At 46.1% G+C, this 25855-nt stretch overlaps 1 protein-coding gene across 1 annotated transcript in view; it reads right to left on the bottom strand.

The window, feature by feature from the left end:
- Positions 1–240: 240 nt before the first annotated feature.
- The window catches only part of znf512b (zinc finger protein 512B), a 27953-nt gene continuing 2338 nt past the window's right edge, over positions 241–25855 (bottom strand). The window contains 16 exon segments of the mRNA XM_056273207.1: positions 241–4255; positions 4535–4633; positions 5613–5675; positions 5789–5890; positions 6304–6633; positions 6935–7189; positions 8059–8157; positions 10528–10620; positions 14481–14608; positions 15803–15934; positions 16678–16749; positions 19890–20173; positions 20746–20921; positions 22097–22168; positions 22170–22226; positions 22375–22454. Coding sequence (XP_056129182.1) covers positions 3911–4255; positions 4535–4633; positions 5613–5675; positions 5789–5890; positions 6304–6633; positions 6935–7189; positions 8059–8157; positions 10528–10620; positions 14481–14608; positions 15803–15934; positions 16678–16749; positions 19890–20173; positions 20746–20921; positions 22097–22168; positions 22170–22226; positions 22375–22454 — 2387 coding nt within the window. The 3' untranslated portion in view covers positions 241–3910.

The following is a 25855-nucleotide window of genomic DNA, read 5'->3' as shown; positions in this document are numbered from 1 at the left end:
ATAACTACACAATAACGTGTCACTTCGTAATATCGGCTTTATTATAGACGTAGTAGTGGCGGTTACAAATGACAGATATCTCGGTCTTTCTTCATTTTGATGAACTTCTCCAGCGTCAAGTTGGCTGGTTCCTATCAGACCACGTTTATAAAAGAGGCACTTTTTTTTTTTACAAATTCTAAAACTTCCCTAATTGTGTGTTTCTATGTACAATAAATGACAGATGCAACAAAGTAGTCAACAACATTTTATTAATTAGTTGAGGGATAATAATGCACAGGTAATACAACAATTTTGGGGGGGAAAATGTAACAGCTCACTCATAGGAGGTGTAACGCCTCACTGTTAAGATACTATACAGCCTAATTTCAGAAATGAACACCTCCATTTAAATGTGAGGACATTAGTTCCGTCTCATGTGTGGACCTATATACCACTGCCTTGTAAAATCTACAACGTCCTCTCTGAACAACTCTGGATAGCTTAATTACAGATCTTAGGAAATATTTGTGGACACCATTTTCTGCTTTTACAGCAGGCGGCCTGCAAAACAAACCACAGTTGTCCCCCCAAAAAAGGGGAATTTCTGGAACTGTCTCAAGGGAATTTTTTTTGTTTTTTTTTGTTTTTTTAAGGGGGTTATCCTTGGTTAGGGAAGAACATTGCTGACAAAGGGGAGACACTTGAGCCTGCAGTTTCCCCAGGTACAAAAGTCACACCACACACAGTCCAGGTAACTAGAAAGCTCCAACAACACTCCTAATTCAAGCCTATTTCATGGGATAGTAAGTGCACTAAATACAGAAACAAACACACATACATACGCCTTTTTGTCCCATATTGAGTAGATAATAATAAGAGACTTTCTCAATGTGTGTCATTATGTACCGAAAAAGCTCAATGTGCATCTTCATCAAAATGGATAAAACAACAGTGTATGCCAACACATTGGCCTACAATGTTCTTTGTGGACTAAAAATTTTGTAACCTTTTTTTTTTTTTTCCTTTTCTAGATTTCATAATATGTAAAAGCGTTCTCAAAGCAAACAAACAAATGCAGGGGAGTCAAAAAAGCCATACGAATCTGAGAAGACGCTTATCAATATCAAAATATCAGCAAGCCAACAAAACCAGCTAAATATGGTGTATTGCTGTACTCTCTAAACATGTTGCAGTCAGCTCACACTGCGGGATATGTGTTTTTCACATCATAGGAAGACAAATAGTAAAGGGCGTGATAAAATAGAAAATACCCACTGTTAAAAGCAGTGCTAAACTATCATATTGCAACACCAAAGCTCATCAGGTAAACACGGTCAATGTGACGTATTCAATGAAATGAGTAACAAGTGACCGATGAACTGATTCTGTGCCACAGCGGTACGCTCGACGAGAGCGCCACCACTCCGGACATCCATTATAAAGGTGCTAACTCGCTTTGTATACACACAGTCGCTAGGCCGAGGTCTGGACCACTCTCATTGCTCATTGAAAAAGGTCAGAAAACCCATCGGTGCTTGTCTAATCTCCGTAACTCCCATCAGTCAAACCTGGACAGAAGGAAAAAGACTATGCATAATCACCCCCAACTTGAATACGTACGCTCCATCCGTTGATTGGAAATGGAGGAACTCAGCTCCAACCACCTCTTTACTTTGAGATATAAAAGTCATGTTATAAGGATGACACCACATGGGATGGACATGAAAATCTCATAGTCTAATGTTCTCGCGAGTGGTCAGTTGACATCAGTGCTCGATTCAATTGATGACATTGACATTGGTTGGTGCAAAATTCAGAGGACTTGCCAATGGAGCGAATATGGCAGGATGGATTATTGGACTAACTGAGCAGCATCAGATCACTTCAGCAGTCCTTAAGGTAGAGTGGCAAGTAAAGCACCCTTAACATCTTCCCAGAATATCCTCACATCACAACTTTACACACTCTCAAAGCTATCTGATTGCTAACTAGGTAATACACACAAGAGAATATAAAATAGATCTATGATCTGTCATTTTTTTTTAGCAAGCAAGTTATTTGTCATTATGGACATACACTGCAAATATAAATCAAATATTTATGAATTTTAAATTTGCTCAAATCATTTATATAACTTTGTGGATTCAAGTATCTACTTTAAACATGTTAAAGTGAAAATATTTTTCTCTGATTGCACACATTAGAATTTTCATGAATGAAAGCAACTTGATAAATGTTTCTGTTTTTTTTTCTTTTCTTTTTTTTTCTTTCTGAAGCTTAATCAACATTGACTGGTAGAGCAGCCTTGCATCCTACAAGACCAGTTATGGCTTTGTGTAATCACTTATAATTATGTGGTTGTGAGGGATCACAGTTACTAACTAGAAAGAGTTAATTAAACATGCTGCTCATTACCCATCTAAATACAAATTTAGTTTTTACTATAGTTTATTTTATGATTTGATGAGAGTAAGATAATCCCGCTTCTGTGCCTTATATTAAGTGGGTTGAGTTAAATGCTCCTGGAGTGCAAAAATTCAAGAGGGGGGAGCGGGAGGGGTTAAGGGTTAAAGTGCCAGGTAATAGCTTTTAGCGACCAGGAATCGATTAATATATTTCATATGTGAATCTTCATTTGCAGATTTTTCTGTTTCATAAAAGCTGATCATCCTCAACCTCTCTACAAAAGATAATAGCTATATTCTCTTTTCAGCTCTCTGATTCAAGAGAAAGCAATGGTCAAGGTAACGCGACCTTTGACCTTACTTTAAGATGGTGGCATCTCTTCTGATTGTGCCGCAACGGTGCAACAAGCGTTCCAAAAAAAATCCTTCCCTCTGTCCAACATTTGGCATTTGTCAATCTTATTTCTTAGACAGAGGAATTCAAGTTTGATAATCTATAATTTATCAATTAAACAGTGTCATAATTAGTGTTACTGTAAGTGAACAAAATAGATTAAAAAACTATACCTTACTGACGGCAAATCTCAAACCCTTCTACTTTTTTTTTTCTCTGAATATTCTGCCAAATTTTCATCGTGTAAAAGAACCGAGGAGATAACCTACTGACAGATAATCATGACTGTCAAATTAGATGCCTTTCATAATGGTACTTCAGAATACATTGAAATGAAATAAAATATGAGCCAAAATCCAAAAGACATTAGCAACAAAGGACAACAGAGTGATTAAGAACGGACAACTAACAATCCATCTTATAAGACATTTGGGTGTTAGGGGGGGGTGGGAAAGACCTGAAATAAACCAATAAACAAAATTCTATACAACATTGCATTGAAGTATGCACTGCAAATGTTTCTGATTGCTAATGACCCAATTGACCGTTTGGGCTTGAAAATGATAGATGGCATCATTGCTTGGAATATATAGATATATATAGGTATAGATATCGTTTAAGTACACAGTACAGTATATCAGTGAAAAGAACGTGAAAACACCTCAGTAAATGACCTCACCATGCTAATAGAATATCCTTTAAAAAATCTCTCAAACACAACATGAACCTACAGATTTGTAGAGAGAATTACACTTAATCCATCTGGAGAACTACAGTACTTCAATTTAAAAAATGCTATCCATGTAGAAACCAGTATTCAATCTTTGATTACAACAAACCTCTGTTGTGAGCAATGAAACTGAAATGCGTGTCTTAAAATGGAGACAAAAGTGGAATGGAGTAAAATAAATGCTACTGTTACAAATGATTACTGTATATACCAGTGGACACGTAAACTGTAGGGTTTTAAACAAGGTTTTAAGTGTGGACTAAACGTTTTACTTCTAAATGGTTGCTTCAGCTTTCTCCTCTGTGCCAAGTCCTTGTGGCATTAGAAGGAACTTTTAGTTTCCTGACGTAACATGGACAGATAGCATCCTCTCTGGCTCCTAGGGTGGTGAAAGCAGAGCTACTCTGAGGAGGACACCCGTTTAGGTTTGCTCCGTCTGACAGTGGAGGTGCTGGACTGTCTGTTTTGGACAGGACACCCGCTTTCTGTCAGGCTAGAAATCTGGGTCAGGGTTTCTGTTGGGGCTGAGGAAGGGATGAGGGATGGGGCTGAGTTTTGAGTGGCGCTGGGTGCTGGAGTCTTTGTTTGGACTGGGGCAACCTCAAGCGGGCGCTCTTTGGGTTTGCGTCCTCTCTTCCTGCCAGTTGTGGCGCCATTCCTCACCTCGGCTTTGATCCCATTGTCCTCCATTGCTTTGCTCTTGTTGCTGGAGGCTACATGGCTGGCGGCTGCCCGGAACCAGTTCTAAGACAGGTGGAAAAAACAGTGTTACGGGCCGGTCCGAGCGAGGCTGTGAGTATGGCTCAGAAGCATGAGTCCTATGAGCTTCCTACTATATGAGAAGGAGCCAGCAGCTACATATGGAGGTATCAACATAAATGTCAACCATGCCTATGAGAGTGTTAACTGCCTATGGCCCAGTAAGTAATATGACAGTGTGAATGACACCTAGTTAAAAGGTTCGATTTCAGGTTAACGGTCAAGTTTATGAGCACAGTAAATTTAGATGAATTGTGAGCCCACCTGAGAGTGTGTCTTGCTGATGTGATACTTGACGCCACTCTCTGAGCTGAACTCCTTCTGACAGATCAGACAGGTATATTTCCCCATCTCACCATCTCCCTATATGCACACGCACACACACAGACACACACACAAAAAACACACACAAACATCTTGGTTACCACAATTACAGTCTCAATGGCAGAACCATGCCTTAATGACTATGCAGTCTTGTCAGTTGCACCAGGCCTTTCAACTCAAAGCTGCAAAGCATGTAGAAGGTTCTAGAGAGCAGTTGCTATCCGATGCCAAGAACGTTAAACAAATACTTGCATTGTGATAAGCGAGATTTGTTTGTAATAAAAGCAGAGTGGCGAAGGGTGATGGAGAAGAATGAGTTTTAGACATTTTTGTGTGGGTGTGTGAGCGCTCAATAAATCCTGGTCCGTCCAGGTCATTGTCATCAAGCGAGCCACTCGGCGTTGCATCCTTGATATTTATGGTTGGCAAGTAGATGTCTCTGAACTCAATCTGCTCTCTGTTCTTGGTGTCCTAGTGTTTTGGATCGTTCTTTGGCCATAAGAATTTATATCAGAAGCATCACGTAAGGACACAAAATTTGACAAGAACGTTTATTGATTATTACCTATTACATCATCTAGGCAGAAATATTCATTCATTCACTATCCAAACCGCTTATCCTGCTCTCAGGGTCGCGGGGATGCTGGAGGCTATTTCAGTAGTCACTGGCCGGCAGGCAGAGAGACACCCTGGACAGGCCGCCAGGCCATCACAGAGCTCACACACACACACACACACACACACACCTAGGGACAATTTAGTACGGCCGATTCAACTGACCTACATGTCTTTGGACTGTGGGAGGAAACCGGAGCACCCGGAGGAAACCCACACAGACACAGGGAGAAAATGCAAACTCCACACAGAGGACGACCCGGGACGACCCCCAAAGTTGGACTTCCCAGGGGCTCGAACCCAGGACCTTCTTGCTGTGAGGCGACCATGCTAACCACCGTGCCACCATGCCGCCCATGAACAGAAACAGGTTGGTGAAGTTCTTAGCGACGTATGTTTGTACCTGGCTGCAGTTTGCTAGGTGGGCTTTGAGTCCTGACACGCTGGAGTAAACCGCTTCACAATTCTGAGACAAAGAAGAGAAGAAAAACTGACTTAGTCCAGATGAGAGTAATATGTTTATTGTTGTGTGTTTTAGAGTCAAATGTGAGTTAACTAGGGAGTACATGAATGTCTTACTCTGTTGGTGCAGCAGATGAAGCCCTTCTCCTTGACTTCGTTCTTCCACGTCTCCAACAGCTCGGGACTAAAGTTAGGAAGGCCCGGTCGGGTGTAATTTAGCTGAGGAGCAGAAAAAAAGAACACCGACATTAGTAGATGTTGTCATGATGATGTTATCATGATGTCAGTGTGTCGTTATCACCATGTGTTTGAAGAAAGAGAACGAGATTGGAAAGGCATGTTTATATCGGTTTGATGTCAAACACAAGGTCACATTTCTTTTATTCTGGGGTGATGTTTTAGTGTGTCTCCTTTTCATGCCCAGGCTGGCTGTGATGTAGGTATGGTGTTTATGTGCTTTTGATGTTTGATGCCAGGCAGTCTCTTTCAGTGTTTAGTGCTTTAATTGTGCATTGGTGTGTGTGTGTGTGTGCATGCATGTGTGTATGTATTTTTCTCCACGCCCTCCATGAATATGTCATGCAAAGGCAATGCTTGTATGATACGTTGCCATTCCTGCTGTCTCTCCTCACCCTCTTGCTGTCCGGAACCAGGTCATCCTTGATGCGGCGCTTGGTGCCCCAGTCCTTGGCCAGCTCATCCTCAGCTATCTCCTGCAGGTGGAACACCGCCACCTGGGCCGACCGGCGCCTCACTCTGCCACTGGGGGTACGCTCAAAGTCCTCCCCCAGGCTATCGTTCCGTGCCGCTCTCTCTCTGTCCTGCTCCCTCTCGCTCTCCCTCTGCCTGGCCTCCCTCTCCTTCTCCATGGGCCGGCCCGCTGACGCCTTCTCCTGCCACTCCTTCCTCTCAGGCTGGCTCTTCTCCTTCCTGCCTATTAATGGAGTCTCCGCAGAGGTTACCTGGAGGAAAGGTGGGACAAACAAGCACACGCTTTGCTGATCTGACAGAGGGACTGTGTAAAATGGCAGAGGACTCCAAGGACACCGGAAGTGATCAAAAAGAAAAGTAATTTCATGTAAAAAAAGTTATTTCAGGTAACAAAATGCGTTTTACATATATGATGTGTACAATACATTGAGTATGCTAACTGAATATTTTCTGATACATATATATTCATTATTCAGTAAGCATGTCTGGAGCTATGCATATACAACTACTTTCTGTAACTACTAAGTCAAGCTTGGCCTAAGGTTGGCTTACCCTCTCTTTGCCTGTGTTGTTGTTCGTGTCTGTGGCATTGTCCTTGTTGTCCTTGTGGTTGTTGTTGTCTGTGGTGGTGGTGGTGGTAGGGGGGTGTTCAGTGCGTACGTGGTAGTCTCTGCCAGCCTTGGAGCGGTAGGTCTTTCCACATTGCTGGCACAGAAACACAGGCTTTTCATCCTCAGAGAGCTCTCTGCCACAACGCTTCTGGTGGTACTGGTAGCCCATCAGACTGGAGAAATGGGCCGAGCAGCCCTGTGCGGATATTTGTGGGTATGAGCACGTGTGTGTGTGTGTGTGTGTGTGTGTGTGTGTGTGTGTGTGTGTGTGTGTGTGTGTATGTGTGTGTATGCACGAGGCCGACATGTAACGGGGACAGAAATGAGACAGAATGAAAGCACACATTAAAACAGGAAACTGGGTAAGTGGGGCACAGAGTGATTTTTAACAGAACACAATCATCACATTTAGCCGATGTTTTGTGGTTGCTGTTGAGAAGACATGAGAAGTTGGGGGGGGGGGCGTTCCTCATTTCTCAGAGTGAAGGGCTGTCACTGTAGAGTCTGTTTTTCTGCCGCCCTGTCTTTTCCTCTCTACCTTTTGCACTCCAGTGTGAATAATGGGAAGCAGAGTGTTGATGTGGTTTTGGGCAACATGACAAGAACAAGGCAAAACGGAAAATGGAAGGAGAGCGCGAGAGGGGAGCAGACGAACCAAACGAGCCACAGAGAGTAAAGGAAATAGGGAAATAAAATCCAGAGTGGCATAAAGCAGAAGGAGAAAAAAACTAAAAGAAAAAAAGAGACAGAAAAGTGGGATGAATGGAAATGGAGGCTACAGTGAAGCTAAAGAGTAAAGAGTATAAAAGAAGGGGGGACAGAGAGAGAAAGAAAGAGAGAGAGAGCCAGAGAGAGAGAGAGAGAAGGTGACGGGGGGGGCAGAGAGAGAGAGGGGGGAGACAGAAAGAGAGAGAGAGAGAGAGAGAGAGAGAGAGAGAGAGAGAGAGAGAGAGAGAGAGAGAGAGAGAGAGAGAGAGAGAGAGAGAGAGAGAGAGAGAGAGAGAGAGAGAGAGAGAGAGAGAGAGAGAGAGAGAGAGAAGAGAGAGCGACAGTGAGCATGCGTACCTCACTGGGACACTTGATTCGTCCCATCTGTTTGAGCACTCTGCGCAGCCTCTCTCTCTCCTCCTGCTCGTCCCCTGTCTGGCCTTCGCTCCCCGAGGGCTGAGGGGGGGAACAAACACAACGTCGCACACAAGTGTGTCCTATCATAACACGTCCCCCTCCCTCCTCACTTAAAAAAAAAAAAAGGGGCGGGGTGATGGAAATGTGTTTTCCATCTCGGGGTGTTAACACTGTGCCAGGATCATTAAATGGTTTCATGGTGAGGCTGTTACTCAAGGCATGTTTATGACAAATGTCAAACTCATGTTTTCACTGGGGTGTGGGTTGGTGCCAAACCCCGGCCAGGACCAGAACAACAGATGGCAGGCCTGCCAGAGAGAAGAAAGGGGACTTTCAGGGGGCTTACAGATTGCAGGGGACTGGAGATGGTGGGCTCTTGTGGTGGGATCTCAGTGAAAAGTAACTTTATCTTTTTTTGATGGCTGGAATTTGATGGCTCAGACACACGGCCCTTGTAGTTTGTGAGGGGAAGCCGGAGATGAGATACCTGTAGAATAGATCCCTACTTGCAGTAAATCATGTCACATTTAAGCCTGCAGGCAAGGGAACAGACACTGCTAGCATAGCGTTTGATTTACCTTGGCAGGGGAAGAAACCATGAAACTATATCAGCATGTATTCTCAATGCCACTGTCAGAGCGAGAAGGTGGAAGAGTGAGGGGCAGACAGAGACAAAGAAACAGAGAGGGGGAGGGGGGGAGGAGGAAGGGGGGGGTGTTGGGGTGCTGGTACTGTATCACAACAGTAGCACTGACGTCAAGGTCAAACTCAGCCGGTGAACCCCGTTCTTCTGTAAACCTGCCGTGTTTTCCTAGCATGCACCGGGGCTGCGCCATGTGACCGAACTAACGGCACACTGGTCACCGGTTGGTGAGCGTGTGCCGCTTCAGGGCTACTTTAGAGGAGGGTCCGAAACGGCACAGTGCACCGATACAGGGTTTCCATGATGATGGCTCTAAGCCAGGCCAAGCAGCGCTTAATTTACTTATCTTGGAAAGGATGCAGGAAAGAGAAATGGGTTTCAGTTGAGGCATACCGACTGGTTCAGAGTTTGAGCGTTGTGGTTTTGAAACACGCCAATTTGTTCCAAGAGAGGAGGAAAAGGTCGCGATCCCCACCTCAGGAACCGCAAATGTAACCCCACCGGCCTTGTATCGAATCTTGTCAGCGTTGTTCTTCCCGAACCCGCTCTACTCTTAACTTTCTCACAACTTTATTTCCCACTCTACGAAAAAAGAATAACCCCCCCCCCCCCAAAAAAAAAAGGTTAGCGGACCACTTTCCTTGAGATAAAACTAAACACACCGAAAAAATGTTTGTAACTCTGCTAGACCGGACGGCCGCCAAATGGGCGAGGGCGCAAAAGAGCCAGACAGATGACAAATGACAGAGCTGAACAACTTGGCTGCCACAGGCTGCACAATGATCAGTCATTTCTACTACACTGTCCATTAAAGCGCACAAACAAGCAGCACATTACCGCACACTGCGCATGTTTGTGCCATGCTTGCCAGCGGAAACACAGACACGCACGCGCAGACACGCACAAAAAACACGCTCCCAGGGACGGACACACAAACGCGGCTAGGCGGCATGCAACATGGTGTGATGCACATACATGTATTAATGTTTCATGATGGGGTTTGAAACAGGCGAGCGATGAATTATTTAGCAGACTTCATGGGAGCAGCACTGCTCTAACGTGGGAGTGTCACGATAAGATCTTAATGAAGCCCTCTGCTGTCATAGTTAAGACAGCTGCAGATGGTAATATGAGCCCTTCAAGGACAGGTTCAGCTGTATCGAGGATCGCAGCTCTTAAGATCAACTCTTGGGAAATGACCGGGGCAGCTGACATGATCAGTGTGGTGCAGAGATGCGTATACACTTCATGGCGGAAAAAAAACCAGTTTCTTTTATTATGGATGGTTACGCACTATATAACATCTAAAATCCCTTCAAGCTACCACCGAAAACCCCGCCGCCACCGCCACCGCCACCTCTCCCCGCGGCACCGTGAAAGCTGACACGAGAGCCGTATGACTGGTGTCCATACATAGTGTCATGAGTGAAGTGAAAGCCTGGATCCCTTCCTTTTTTTTTTCACGGCTGCGGGGCTTTAGGATGACTGGTAGCTACTGTGGTCAGTAGGTCAGTGTGCCAGTGGTGAAACACCAGCTCCCTGAGTCATCTCAACATCCCCCGTCTAGATCCTGACAACTGGTGAATTAGCTGCTCAAAGCAAACAGTCAGATAACTGTCGCCACAAAGAGTGCAGCTGGGGGGGGGGATGGTTAAAAGTCGCACACTTTCACACCTTGCACCGACGACAGTACAAAAAAGTCCACGGGGATATACCTTTAAGTGTGTGTGTGTGTGTGTGCACGTGCGGTGTGTCCATCAGTGTACCTTGGTGCTGTGTTCAGCCATGGTGTGGTAGTTGAGCCCGGCCTTGGATCTGAACTGTTTGTGGCACTGCTGGCACTTCAGGGCATCCTGGAGCTGCAGGGGGTTAAAGGGCCGATAGAGGATCGAATAACATTTCTATGAAAGGAAACTAACCGGGAGCACGTGGTTACAGGAGCTGTCGCTACCTTTTCTCTTTACTGGGTCTGTCGTCACAACATTTCCTCGTCGCTGTACAATACGACCGCATTCCAGCAACAGTTCTTGTTATTACCAGGCAACTTTGGTCAAAGTGTAATTACGACAGTAAGCTAATAAAGCACAATGACATCTCAAGCAAACTTTTAAAACCATCGAAAGTTGATTTAATAGAGAATATTCACTGTAACGGACATCTCGCCTCAGTCACCTCGCCTCGGTATTGATCCAGGTACAGAGGGGCTTTGAAGGTGAGTGACCCAGTGGTAATGTGGCGACTCTGTCACTGGTTAATGGCAGGCCTGTCAGCGTAATGGAGTCACACGGGCCACTGGGCCTGGGAGCCATTAAAATGACTGTACGAAGGCATCTCTCGGAGGGGCTAGGGCGGCTGTAGCTGGGCCGGTCTGAAGCAGAAAGTCTTACTGCTTGTTCTCTTCTGACTTCCCTCTTCATTTCTTCAACCCAACCCATTTGACACTAATACTGAACACCACAAAGTCCCTCATAAACGAACCACAGACAAGCCCAATAGCAGCTTGATGCATTTCTGGTGGTATTTTCTTTCTTATTAGAGCAGATAAAGTAACTACTGCAGGGATATTGGATTTGGTAACGTGCGTGCAAGTGTGTGTGTGTGTGTATATGTGTGTATCTGTCCGCGGTTAATCTTGCATACTGCTGGACCTATCAGCCCAGTTTCTTTTTTCATTTTGCACAGTTATGACTGTACGGTCAGAAACTCTCATGTTTGCAGTGATTCAAAACCTTTTGAAAAATGTTCTCACAACCATAGCTCCCTCTCTTCATTCATTCTCTAGCTCGCTCGCCCACCCTGCCGATGCCTGATCTGAGTCAACCGACTCACATCTACCGTTGATTCAAATCGGGCAGCGACATGATCAAAAGTTATTAAACATTTCTTTGATCATTTAAAAACTGCAAGTTACAAAGGAACACCGTCCTCTAGGTTGCAGTCAAAACAGGAAGTGTCGCATATTCTTGTCACTGCCTGATCTGAGTCACCTGTAGATGCGAGTCACGCATGCGCGAGCGTAAATGGTTCCCCCAGCTTTATTATATTATGAAAATAAAGACAGGGTTAGGGGTAGCCCAAAATGGTCCCATAGCAAACATTTTCTTTTTGGAAAGTGCAAGTTCATACTAGACTTGGTCGAATTTTTGCGAGGGTCCGCCTCACAGGCTGCACATCCACAGGCTGACAGGCAAAACGTTTTTATTAGGTAGATTATTCAGCTTGAGCGCCGCATATTAAAAACGTTTTATTTTTCATATTTTCCGCTCAATCGACTTGGGCGCTAAGCAAAAGACTTAATTATAATGGCAGGAAAAACAGTGGTTTTATGTCTGTACGTGTGTGTCTGTCCACTGCTAATCTTGTATACTACGGCCGCTCTGGTGGCCGAGCGGAATAAACCGCCGTCCTTGCAACCCGCTCGTCATGTGGATGGGAGGTTCGTATCCCAGACTCGCCGTAGCCGGTCACGGCCAGAGCGTCCACAGGGCAAGGCATTCATTAGGCCACCCTTACCCGAGGGATAGTGGGTGTAGATCGGTGTAGTGTTCGGGGACTCGTCGTTCTCCAGCAACCCCTCTGGCCCACCCGGCCGCCTGCAGCCAAGCAACTAAAAGCCTCCCTACGCCTCCTTCGCGGCCTGAAGGTGATGCAATCCATGCGAGGCTTCAGCGTGTAAAATAGCGAGAGCAGCCGACACGAGTTTGAAGGAAGCTGGTGTTACGGCTATCTCCTTCCTGTGGAAACGTGAGCCAGGGGAGTTATTCGATAAGGGTTCCGGCCATATGCCATTGGGTTAATCGGGTGGGATAACGGGAAAAACGAGAAATAAATTTATTAAAAAAAAATCTTGTATACTACTGTGCTTGTAAGCTAATTGTTTTTGTGCACAGTTATGACTGTATGAACGAGGACCTCTTGTGGTTGCAGTGATTCAAAACCTTTGAAAAACCTGTTTTATACCGCAACTCCTCAGCTGGTTTTTCCCCCTAAGTCCGAGCACTGGAGAAGGGGAGATACGCAGGCAGTGCCTACTTATTTTCCCTTCTTTTTTTTTTCATTTGGATTTCCCCCCCTTTTTCTCCCCGATTGTACTTGGCCAATTACCACTCTTCCGAGCTGTCTCTGTCGCTGCTCCACCCCCTCTGCCAATCCGGGGAGGGCTGCAGACTACCACATGCCTCCTCCGATACATGTGGAGTCGCCAGCCACTTCTTTTCACCTGACAGTGAGGAGTTTCGCCAAGGGGACATAGCGCGTGGGAGGATCACGCTATTCCCCCCAGTTCCCCCTCCCCCCCCGAACAGGCGCCCCAACCGACCAGAGGAGGCGCTAGTGCAGTGACCAGGACACATACCCACATCCGGCTTCCCACCCGCAGACATGGCCAATTGTGTCTGTAGGGACACTCGACCAAGCCAGAGGTAACACGGGAATTTGAACCAGCGATCCCCATGTTGGTAGGCAACAGAATAGACCAGTATGCCACCTGGATGCCCCGTATTTTCCCTTCTACTGGTAGGCAAAAAATTGGGTTGGTTTATAGCCAAAGTCCAAGAACTGGTGAAGGGGAGATACGCCTGATGGAGCTCTGCACTCTACTGAGTGCACTCTTCTAGTTATTATAGAAAACCGATTAAGACCAAGATATTGCTCAATATTATTTGTGCAGCATTTCAATCAATACCTTTACTGTAATGGCTCCCCAGATTCTTCCCTAGGGATCCTCAAAGAATAATGTCTGATCGCAGGGCAGTGTAATTTCCATCCCCAGAGGGCTCTAACGGCAATAATGCAATGTGGAGGTGTGGAGGCCACAGATCCGAGGTGAGAAGGCTTTGTTTCATTGCTCAGATAATGAGAAAAGAAAATGAGCTAGTTTTTTTTTCCAATATAGTTAGAATGATGACATCCCAAAAGATTCTGGAAAACATTGAAACTGGCTAATCTTGGTAAAAGGGCATCGGCTCCGCTGTCATAGTGTGTTGACAAACTCACAAAACATGGATGATTAAGTCTTGCATGAGCCATGGACTCCGACTCAGATAAAAACATGTGCTGTGTTGCTGTCATTCACTAACTCAGTGTTAACATAACACCAAACATATGGTACATTCCAGTTATTCTAAAGCAGAGGTCAGATCAGTTTTCATACTTACCAAATTGTTTAAGTGAGCTCAAATCAAAAACACATGCCCCCTTCACGTAGAAATTTATCAAATTTCTAGAGAGGAACATATGGGAAAATGATTTAGACTGACTGTCAACTTCTTGAGGACGGTTTCAGGAGCCCAATAGCTGGTGACTAACACAGCTTGCTATTATAAATATGCAAGTCAGACGTCAGGGCAAACAGTAAATATAAAACAGGTGCTAACAGCTATTTTAAATCGGAGCTGAACAGACGACCAACCTGACACGTCGGTACCTGAAGCCACACAGCACATAGTAGGTTTTACATATGCATCAGCTTGACATATAATACCTGCATGCTAAGTGAGGGCGCTATAAATCGGTTCTTCAACAGGGCGGCTCATTAAGACACAAACTTTCCATCGGTGATCGATGAATATAAGCTTTTGCCCTGAAGCATCTGTTGAGCGAGAAGATTGGCAGCAGTCTGACATAAAGAAACATATTCATGTTTGTACGCTGACATAGTTCACAATACTTTCCACAGAGTCTCCTTTCAGTGTGGCGTGCAGCTGTGTTGTCCACTGACCTTCTGGCAGATCTCCATGTGTTTCTTCAGGCCAGAGACCGTCTTCCTGGTGACCATGGAGCAGGTGGGACACACCACCTCCCCCCGCTCTGAGATAACATGCTGCCACTGGGCATCAAGTGGAGGGCCTGAAAAACAATTACCATTCCCACTTTTTTTTTCTTCTTTTCAGGAAATTATTTTCCAGGATTTTTATGAGGATGTTTTTCATGACATTTGCTTGGATACACATAGCAGCCATTGCTCATGGAAAGTCATATTATTTGGTTTGAACCATCAGTGGCAGACTCAACAGTCTCTAAATGGACCGTGTAACTTTCAGATGGCCATTGAACTTTTCTAATGTGCAAATACAATCACAGAAGGTAGAAATATGGATAAAATCCTCATCTCAGTTAAAAATTATGCTAAGACTGTGCAACCTCAGCAGGTACAAATTCTAATTTATAACCTAACTTTACAATTTTTTATTTCTTATTTTTGGGATTTTTTCTCCCCTCTTCTCTCCAATTGTATCCAGCCAATTACCCCACTTTTCCGAGCCGTCCCGGTCGCTGCTCCACCCGCTCTGCCGATCCGAGGAGGGCTAAAGACTACCACATGTCTCCTCCGATACACGTGGAGTCGCCAGCCACTTCTTTTCACCTGACAGTGAGGAGTTTCACCAGGGGGACGTAGCACGTGGGAGGATCACGCTATTCCCCCCCATTTCCCCTCCTCCCTGAACAGCTGCTCTGACTGACCAGAGGAGGCACTAGTGCAGTGACCGGGACACATACCCACCCACATCCGGCTTGCCACCCGCAGACGCGGCCAAGTGTTTCTGTGGGGACGCCTGACCAAGCCGGAGTAACACGGGGATTTGAACCAGCGATCCCCGTGTTGGTAGGCAACGGAATAGACCGCTACGCTACCCGGACGCCCCCTAACTTTACAGTTTTTGATGACCTTGATAATATTTCCAGGACATTTGATCAATTACATCTTTGTGCTTTCCATGATTGGAAAACTAGTTATAAATTTCTAGGTTTTCGAGGACACCGGGGTGCTCAGCCGGACAGTCAGTTAGACAGTCAGTTAGTCAGTCAGTCAGTTAGTCGGTTCATCCCTTACTGCATGAGTTTGTTAAGTCCATCCCACCGCACGACACTGGCAGAAACCACTTTTTAGGGATGAGTTTTTCTCTGGCGTTTTCTGTTTTTTTACCGTTTGACTTTTGTCCTACAGTTTCACGTCAACCATATTATCATTCATTAACTGTTACCCCTTTCGGACGAGTTAAAGTTGGATCACGCATTTAAAATCTGCAACTATTTTATTACCAGAGTTGGGTGGTGCGGAGTCTTTCTTGGAGGGTTGCCCGGAGTTGGATCTTCTCTGCTCCTCGCTGAGACTGCTCCCCTCGGGTCTCTTCACACGACCTGCCTTCAGCTTCTCCTCCACCTTGGTCATACCTTCAGCACACATACACACACACACACACACACACACACACACACACACACACACACACACAAATGGTAGTAATGAATACTTCCTCTTGAGGGCATTCAAGGCAAAGTGAGAGGAAAGTGAGAGGCAAGAGGGACAGACGGAGGACAATGCTGAACAAGACAAATACTGAAAAGGGAAAGCTGATAGTGTGCATATAAACGAGAGGGAGGTAAAAAAAATGACAAAAGGAGGATGTTCTGGCTTCATAGTGGATCAGTGAAAGCCAAAGAGCGAAGGGGATCGAGAGTTCTGAGCTCTGCAAATTTTGGATGAGTTGTTTGATAGGTGATGATAAGCACATTTTGGCACTATACGCACCATCAAGCTGAACATTTTCAGCTTATGAGAGAGAGAAGGAAGAGAAAGAGGGAATAACAAAGAGCTGTGTGTGTGTGTGTTTGTATGCATGCCATATGATATGTGCACAAAGCGTGAGTAACTGATTCATTAAGCAGGATATGAAACACCTCTACAGTTGCCACATAAACACAAGACTGGTCCAGTTGATCAGCCACAGTGGGGACTTCACAGGTATTCATTCACACAGTTCAGCTGAGCATGCCCTCCACACTCTCTGGTAGCAGTTTATGTACACTCAGGCTATCCACAATTCAGGGAATCATAACAGGGAATACAAAGACACCTCCTGTATTGTGAGGAATCAGCACTAAATCGGTTAGGTCAGGGAGACTTAAGACTCTACCTTTCAGTCCAAATGTCCCAGAGATCGAGGGCTGCTCTCCTGTGAACTTTTTGGGGGTTTTCTGCTTCCGTCCTGGCTCAAGAGGAGAACAGAGAGCAGGAAATGGGTCAAACATACACTAGAGACTAGCATGTATTGGAGTAATGGAGTATTCTGGTGCTAGTTCAGAGCCATAGTATTTGAAAATGGCTGGTGTACTTGCACTATATGTATGCGACTCATTAATTAAATCCAAAATATCAAGTACAAATAAATACATTTTTATAACACTGTAACAGTGTAACAACCACAGATGTGTAGACTCGATAGCCCTTGGTTAAGGGGTTGGACCCTTTAGTTGACTGGTCAGTGCAGTTGCCCATGGTGCGGGGAACCCAGGTTTGATTCCCGGCTGCCCCCCAAATTCTCGCTACATTGGTGGCAATTTATGAGCTCCTCCACCATGCCCTCAACAGCCCGCCTGGCTGCCACTATAAGCAGTGTAGTGTCATCATGCATTCGTGCGTCCAAGTCTGTAGCATGGGTCCTTATTAAAATCTGGAAAATCTGGGTGTCCTGGTGGCATGGCGGTCTATTCCATTGCCTAGCAACATGGGGATTGACGGTTCAAATCCCATGTTGCCTCCGGCTTGGTCAGGCGTCCCTACAGACACAATCGGCCGTGTCTGTGGGTGGGAGGCTGGATTGGGGTACATGTCCTTGTCGCTTCACTGGCGCCTCCTTTGGTTGGTCGGGGCGCCTGTTTGGGGGGGGGGACTGGGGGGAATAGCGTGATCCTCCCATGCGCTTCGTCCCCCTGGCAAAACTCCTCACTGTCAGGTGAAAAGAAGCGGCTGGCGACTCCACATGTATCGGAGGGGGCATGTGGTAGTCTGCAGCCCTCCTCGGATCGGCAGAGGGGGTGGAGCAGCGACCGGGACGGCTCGGGAGAGTGGGGTAATTGACCAAGTACAATTGGGGAGAAAAAGGGAGAAAAAAAATCTGGAAAATCTGGGAACCCAGGTTCGATTCCCGACTGCCACCAACATAGTAAGAATTCAGGGAGCGGCCCGGAATCGGACCTGGGTTCCCCACACCACAGACGACTGTGCTAACCAGTCAACTAAAGGGTCCGACCCGTTAGCCAGGGGCTAGCGAGTCTACACATCCGTGGTCAATTACACTGTTACACTACTAATGAAATGTTATTAAATTAATTTCAATAGGCCTTTTATTGATTATGATTCCAGCATGTCACACCACCAGCACACAATGTCGAACGAAGTGAGGTGTGGACACATCGAACAAACCGATGGATTCACTGTTCAGCGCAAGAAATATCAAACTTAGCTATCGTAAGCATACCAGTTCCATGACTAATCCTATGCATTTCAAGCATAAAGACAAAACACAAGGCAACAAAAAGAAATCGCACAACATGTCATTTACCAGTCCTGTCCAGCACTGCTGTGAACCTGCTAGACTGCAGCAGATTGCCCAGGAAATAGTTAATAAACTCATTTTGTTTGCATATTTATATATATTTGTTTGCATATATTTGTGTTAAATATTCATGAAATGACAAATCTTGTCCACAAGCATGTAATAAAATGACAAGACTTAGCTGTGTTGGGTGTAGCTATTTTGCATACAGTATATATGTGCATAATTTAAGGAAACAGGTACTCAAGTACTTGTTTCTACACTCATGCAAGTGCATGAACAGAGAAATCAGGTAAAAGGCAGCTTGGCTCTATAGATTCAAGACCCTGGCTCTACCTCAATGTAGAGTTTGACATGAGGCCTCTTCTATGAGGACTCTCTATTCTTTAGCCTATATGTGGGTTTTTTTAGGATTTTTCCCTCTTTTTCTCCCCAATTGTACTTGGCCAATTACCCCACTCTTCCGAGTCGTCCCGGTTGCTGCTCCACTCCCCCTCTGTCGGTCCGGGGAGGGCTGCAGACTACCACATGCCTCCTCCGATACATGTGGAGCTGCCAGCCGCTTTTTTTCACCTAACAGTGAGGAGTTTCGCCAAGGGGACGTAGTGCGTGGGAGGATCACACTATTCCCCCCCGTTCCCCCTCCCCCCAAAACAGGCGCCCTGACCGACCATAGGAGGCGCTAGTGCAGCGACCAGGGCACACACCCACATCCGGCTTCCACCCCGCAGACACGGCTAATTGTATCTGTCGGGACGCCCGACCAAGCCGGAGGTAACACGGGGATTTGAACTGGGATCCCTGTGTTGGTAGGCAACGGAATAGACCGGTAAAGTTGCCCACTGGGGACCGGGGTTCGCGCCTCGGTCTCGTCAGATCCGACTATGGCCGCACTCGATGAAGCAGCGATAATTGGCAACGCTGTCTTTGGGAGGGGGGTGGAGTCGGCTTGTGTTCATCACATGACTGCGTCTCCGTGTGTGTCGGAAAAAGCAGTGGTTCGGCCTGGATTCGCCTTGTCACGAAAGTGGGGAGGCATCTCCTTCGAGACCTCCGGCCGGAGAGACGCAGATGGCGATGCATACAGTACGAGGGTGGGTGTTTGAACTAAAATAGGGATCAATTGGCCACTAAATTGGGAGAAAAAGGGAAAAATCCGAAATGAATTTTAAAAAAAGAAAAAAGGAATAGACCGGTACGCTACCCAGACACCCCTTATATGTATTGTTTTGAATGCAGTTTCCCATGCATGCTCTTCAAATAATGATTATTTGGAAATGACCATCATAAGAAGATTTTCCAAAGCTGTGAATATTTATATGTACCATTTTCTTATTATGGTGTCGTTGTATGTATTACTGTATGTGGATATCTGAACTATAACTGATTTTCACTACTAGGCAAGAGTTTAGTTAAATGAATGGCACATAAAGGCCCTCTATTTCCAGATCTTGTATACTGCCCTGTGATTGCTTTAATTTGAGACACTGGCTGCACATAGTATACAAGTCACTGACAACCTTAGTCACCAATTCTAGTCTTAGTAGCCTATTTTACCTTGAAGAAGGCAACTGCTTTTGCCCAAATGTGAATGAATAAATAAATAAGCTCAGGAGTTATGAATGTATAGCCTCCTTATCTGAGTCTTTGGATCTTGATCATGTGAGCCAGAGAACTTCAACAATTCAGGTCTGTGTTTTCTCCCCTTTTTTTTGCAAATGCACATCCCTAACACACGCTAGCCTGTTGTGTGAACATGTAACATTCCATAAGACATGTAGTAATCTTACTGTGTCTCATTCGTTCTGGATCTTCGTCATGGAAGGGAGGGGGGAGACTGCCTCCTTCACTGTCACTGCCCCCTGCGTCAGACGAGGTGCTCTGGGACTGCGACCGGTGGGAGTGAGGCAGGACAGGTTGGGACTGATGGATCAACTGGGGGGGCTGACTGTGGACGTGCTGTTTCTTCTCACTCCTTTGCGGGGGCAGCTCGCCGTTCTGAGAGGGTGTGGACACCTCGTGGGTCTTCTTTACTTTGAAGAACACCGGAGAAGGAGGGTTGTTCTCCATGGGCCTGAACATACATAACAAGAATGAAGAATCCTGGGACAATTACCTTCTTTTTTTTGGGGGGGGGATTTTTTCAACCCTTTTTTCTCCCAATTGTATCTCGCCAATTACCCCACTCTTCCAAGCTGTCCTGGTCGCTTCTCCACTCTCTCTACCAATCCGGGGAGGGCTGAAGACTACCACATGTCTCCTACAATACATGTGGAGTCGCCAGCCGCTTCTTTTCACCTGACAGTGAGGAGTTTCGCCAAGGGGGACGTAGCACATGGGAGGATCACGCTATTCCCCCAGTTCCCCCTCTCCCCTGAGAAGATGCCCCGACTGACCAGAGGAGGTGCTAGTGCTGTGACCAGGACACATACCCACATCCGGCTTCCCACCCGCAGACATGGCCGATTGTGTTAGTATGGACGCCTGACCAAGCCGGAGGTAACACGGAGATTCGAACCAGCGATCCCGTGTTGGTAGGCAACAGAATAGACCGCTACGCTACCCAGATGCCCTTATTAGCATTTTCGTCATATATACAGGATACGGGGAGCATTCAGGGTTTTGAGGTGAGAGCTGATTGGTCACCTTTTCTTGGCGCTGGGCTTGACAGAGATCTTCTGCAGCTTGGGCAGCGCCTGCTTGGGTTCCACGCTGACCCTGTCGGGGTGGTTCCACAGCTTGTGCTTCTGCAGGCGCACCTTCGTAGCAAACACCGCCTCGCAGTAGGGACAGCCATGACTCAGCTTCTCAGCTACGGTGGCCTAACACAAACACACAAGGAGAACGCCGGGTTAGACTCAGATGACAACTGGTAGTGGTATGATTTGAGTCTTTCAGAGAAAGCGTTATAGTGGAAGATAACCTCATGTTGAGGTAAATCGCAACACATTTGGGGCGTGAGAGTCATACAGCATGTACATATACATCCCCTTAGAAGGATACAAACTCTATTTTAGACACACTTTACTGAAACAGAACGTTTTTCTGGATAATATGTCGATACAAAATAAATATCGTGATTTCAGTATTGTGATAGTCTAGATATTATCTGGGATTTTGGCTATCAAAATACCACAATATAACTTAATGTTTTCATTTCCTGGTCTTTTTTTTTTGTGTGGATTTTTCCCCTTTTTCTCCGCAATTGTACCTAGCCAATCACCCCACTCTTCGAGCTGCCCGGCTGCTGCACCACCCCCTCTGCCGATCTGGGGAGGGCTGCAGACTACCATATGCCTCTCCGATACATGTGGAGTCGCCAGCTGTTTTTTTTCACCTGACAGTGAGATTCTTTGCCAGGGGGACTTAGCACGTGGGAGAATCACATTATTCTCCCCATTTCCCCCTCCCCCCTGAACAGATGCCCTGACCGACCAGAGGAGGCGCCAGTGCAGTGACCAGGACACACACCCCATCCGGCTTCCCACCCGCAGACACGGCCAATCGTGTCTGTAGGGACGCCCGACCAAGCCGGAGGCAACACGGAGATTCGAACAGGCGATCCTGCGTTGGTAGGCAACGGAATAGACCGCTGGGCTACCCGGATGCCCCATTTCCTGGTCTTAAAGGCTGGGTTACAGTGAAGCGATACAATTTTCAGAACTTGTTAGATTTGTTATAATTATGTTTTAGCTGAGTGAAACAAACAGTGAACGCCTCTGCCTTTTTGGTCATCATATCCTCGTTCCCAGTGATCATTCTCAAATCTTCTCGCGCGTAAATGTCTTATGAAAGCACCAATACTCTGCACACAACCGGCATCAAGGCACTCAGTCAACAATGCCGTGATATCTGATTTTATTGCCCAGTCCTACCATTGGTTCTTCATCTGAATGGCGCGCTACTCTAGCCTGCTGTGTTCTACGATTAAAGGCTAATTAGATCTGAATTAGAAATAAGGTTAAGAATAGGAAGGAATAGAGGTTAGTGAACCTACCCCCTGGCAGCGTTGGTAGTGGTACTTGACGCCATAGATACTGGGAAACTCTAACCAGCAGCCCGAACACGGGACACTTTACCCTGGAGCGACGCTTAAACTCTTCCTTCCACTGCACTATCATGTGGGCCTGCTCAGGAGTCAGGGAGACATGGATGCATGGAAAGGTGAGCGCTACAGGATAGTGCATACTCCTGTAGCATGCATATATGCCTGTAGCACACCCCTTTCCACAAGCCCACTTCAAACACCCACTCGGTTCAAAGGGAGATACTCACAGGGATGCTCCTGAGCTCCTGCGCTTCTGCTTTTGGGCGGCCTTTCCTCTTCCCCTCTCCTGGATCATCGCATACAGGACCTGGCAAACAGAGAAAAAAAAAAGTTTCGTTCAGGACACCATCACTACTATAAATCTAACGGTAAAAATGCTTCATTCACTACAACGGGACTCATCACGAGCTCTGGGAGAAACAGCAACAGTGGTTTGGGTACGTTGTGTTACGACGATAATATTCACAGGATGCCCTCCAATACCTTAGAACAGCACTGTCACGTTCGGTCAGAAAAATAATATTTCAACATTTATTTCATGTCCCTTTACAGTAGAGTTGTAAAGTCAAACTAAATAATAACAAGGTGCAGTTAAACAGCATCGGAAAAGAGACGCCTCATTTAAGACGAACACATGTGGGAAAGCAGGGTACTGGAACTGTGGTGGTGGGCTGAATAGTGAGCAGCGTGTAGCTCTTAGCTGTGCAAATGTTAGAGAGAGAGAGGAGAAGAAAGACTGGGCAGAGAGAGAGAGAGAGAGAGAGGGAGGGAGGGAGTGCGGGTAAATGCCTGTCTGCTGAGCCAAACAGATCAGCTATAAATCACCAGTCGCGGTGTGAACCTCTGACACAGCACATACAGGACAGACTACCTCAGCTCACGCTTTATCTCTTGCTCTACCTATGTCGGTACGACCCTCCCTACATGCTCAATACTGCCTCCGTCTTTCTTTCTTCTTTCCTTTCTCACCCTAGCTCCATCTCTCATTGCTGTCACTTTTTTCAGTCCTCTCCAGCCCTCTACCATCTTTCTCTCTCTCTCTCTCTCTCTCTCTCTCTCTCTCTCTCTCTCTCTCTCTCTCTCTCTCTCTCTCTCTCTCTCTCTCTCTCTCTCTCTCGCTCTGTTTCACTGCATCTCTCTCTCTCTCTCTCTGGACTACAGAGGAGAGCCAGCCTGCTGCTTCATTACGACTCTTTCTCCACTACAATTAGACCTCTGCACTATCAGCCCCCACTCCACTGCACTTCTACAGTGCTACTGAGAAATTTCCGAGAGCTGAGGACAGCGTGAGTGGGGGAGGGAAGGCGGCTGACAAAGGGAGGAAAGAAGAAGAAGGTGGGTGTGGATGCTGAGAGAGAGGGAGAGGACGGAAATGCAGAGGCGGGTGGCCTCTCCACTGACCAAGCAGTATTCTGAATGACTGTGCTGCAGTAGGAGCTGGTGCTGCACTCCGCTTTTCGGTATAGCACACCTCTACGCGTGCTCTGAACTCCTCCGCACTGATTTGGCCAAACCGGATGGTAGGCTGTAGAAACGAGGCAAGCAGGAGGCAGAGGCTCTGCTTAAACTTACCCAGTCGTATCAGATCTAGAAAATGTCACACGACGCATATGACGAGCAGAGCAGAGGAAGAACGGTTCCTCTATTCTGGAAGTGGAACGCAACGGTCTAAGACAAACCGTGTCTCTCGTCCATTTTAGCTCACTCTCCACGTATACGTAGGCACATTTTCAATATCTTGATCTGAGACCTGCCCTTCTCTTTCTATGAACTCTGCAACCGGCAGGGAGAAGATAAACCCATTGTAGCCATCTGCACCATGCCCTCAATCTACAATAGAGCACTGTCTGCCAGGATTATGGAAAGGTTAGGTGATTTTTCATCAAATAAATGAACTGAATCATGTCATCACGGCTCATAAAAAAACAGCTTGCCTTGGCAAAAGGATTCTCGTCAACCCCCGAAACCTCTCTCTGTAGACATGTTTACGATGTTAATGTGCACATACTGACACCTAAGCTCGCCCTCGGTCTGCCTGTGTCTTTTATTGAAAGAAAATACGACCTACGTGACCTCCCTTTATATCCTCTTCTCTCTTTATTAAACAGTATCAACTTCCCTTTTAATATTTGTTTTCTCCTCACTCACTCTAGTCCTCTCTGTCACTCACTCACATGTGCGCACTCTCGTGCAACACACACTGTCGCGCGCATGCACATTCTTGCGAGGACACACACACACACACACACACAATAACACGCAGATGGAGGGATTATATGTAATCTTTCACTCTGCACGAACAAGTACAAGGCTGAGTAAGACTGAACGAAAAAAAAGAGTAATTCCTGATGCAAGGTAGCACACACACTAAGATACAAACACAAGCCGATGTAAACAAACAAGCACACTGAAATCCCTTCCAGTGTGTATGAGCATGATGCATCTGTATGGCTATGAATGCATTAATATTCTCCAGGCGGCAGAGCTCTCTCTATTAGCCGTCTAGGTGGCAGCTGGAGAGGTGATACAGTCGGCGGTGCAGCTCTTATGCTGGGGAGGAAATTAAGCGTGCATTCTAATTCCTGTCTTGGAAAATAAAGGTCTCGTAAAAGAAGGCATAATTAATGAATTCTGCTCTAGGGGAAGATATGTTCCTGTTGCTATGGGAATAGGATCCACTTGTCTTAGCGACTACGATCAGAAGCCTCTTTCAGCAAGCACAATTGAGATCATGCACAGTACAGTGGGCTACAGTGCGGACAGCCATGTAAACACACAACCCCCCACATACAGTAGTAGTACGGACGTGGTATCCCACTTAAAAACAGACATCGCAGTGGTTGATTCATGAGGAAACTACCGTGTGCTGAAAAAGAGAAGTCATTTTCCCTTGCTTCAGTTACATAAAAGTGGCAGGGAAATCTGGCGCTGGCAAACATACTCTGCAACCACAATCACTGCCTCACTATGGAAACAAAGCAAGCCTTTTGTATGTTATCTAAGTCCTTCGTCTGTGACACAGTCAATGGGGACAATACAGCTGTTTGACCAGCGGTCAACGTTTGACTCCCTCCCAACTGCCTGCAACTGTTATTCCACACTGCCAACTCTGAGAAGAGAAGAGAAGAGAAGAGAGAAGAGAAGAGAAGAGAAGAGAAGAGAGAGAAGAGAAGAGAAGAGAAGAGAAGAGAAGAGAAGAGAAGAGAAGAGAAGAGAAGAGAAGAGAAGAGAAGAGAAGAGAAGAGAAGAGAAGAGAAGAGAAGAGAAGAGAAGAGAAGAAGAAAGAGAGGGGAAAGAGAAGAGGAGGAGAAGAGAAGAGAAGAGAAGAGAAGAGAGAAGAAGAGAAGAGAAGAGAAGAGAAGAGAAGAGAAGAGAGAGGGGAAGAGAAGAGAAGAGAAGAGAAGAGAAGAGGAAGAGAAGAGAAGAGAAGAGAAGAGAAGAGAAGAGAAGAGAAGAGAAGAGAGGGGAAGAGAAGAGAAGAGAAGAGAAGAAAATAGAAGAGAAGAGAAGAGAAGAGAAGAGCAGAGCAGAGCAGAGAGAGAGAAGAGAAGAGAAGAGAAGAAAGAGAAGAGAAGAGAAGAGAAGAGAAAGAGAAGAGAAGAGAAGAGAAGAGAAGAGAAGAGAGAGGAAGAGAAGAGAAGAGAGAGGGAAGAGAAGAGAAGAGAGAGGGGAGAGAAGAGAAGAGAAGAGAAGAGAAGAGACAGAGAG

This window comes from Lampris incognitus, chromosome 2 (genome assembly GCF_029633865.1).
Source record: "Lampris incognitus isolate fLamInc1 chromosome 2, fLamInc1.hap2, whole genome shotgun sequence".
Classification (NCBI taxonomy): Eukaryota; Metazoa; Chordata; class Actinopteri; order Lampriformes; family Lampridae; genus Lampris; species Lampris incognitus.
The sequence above is the reverse complement of the archived record's forward strand: the minus strand, read 5'-3'. Positions and strand labels throughout refer to the sequence as shown.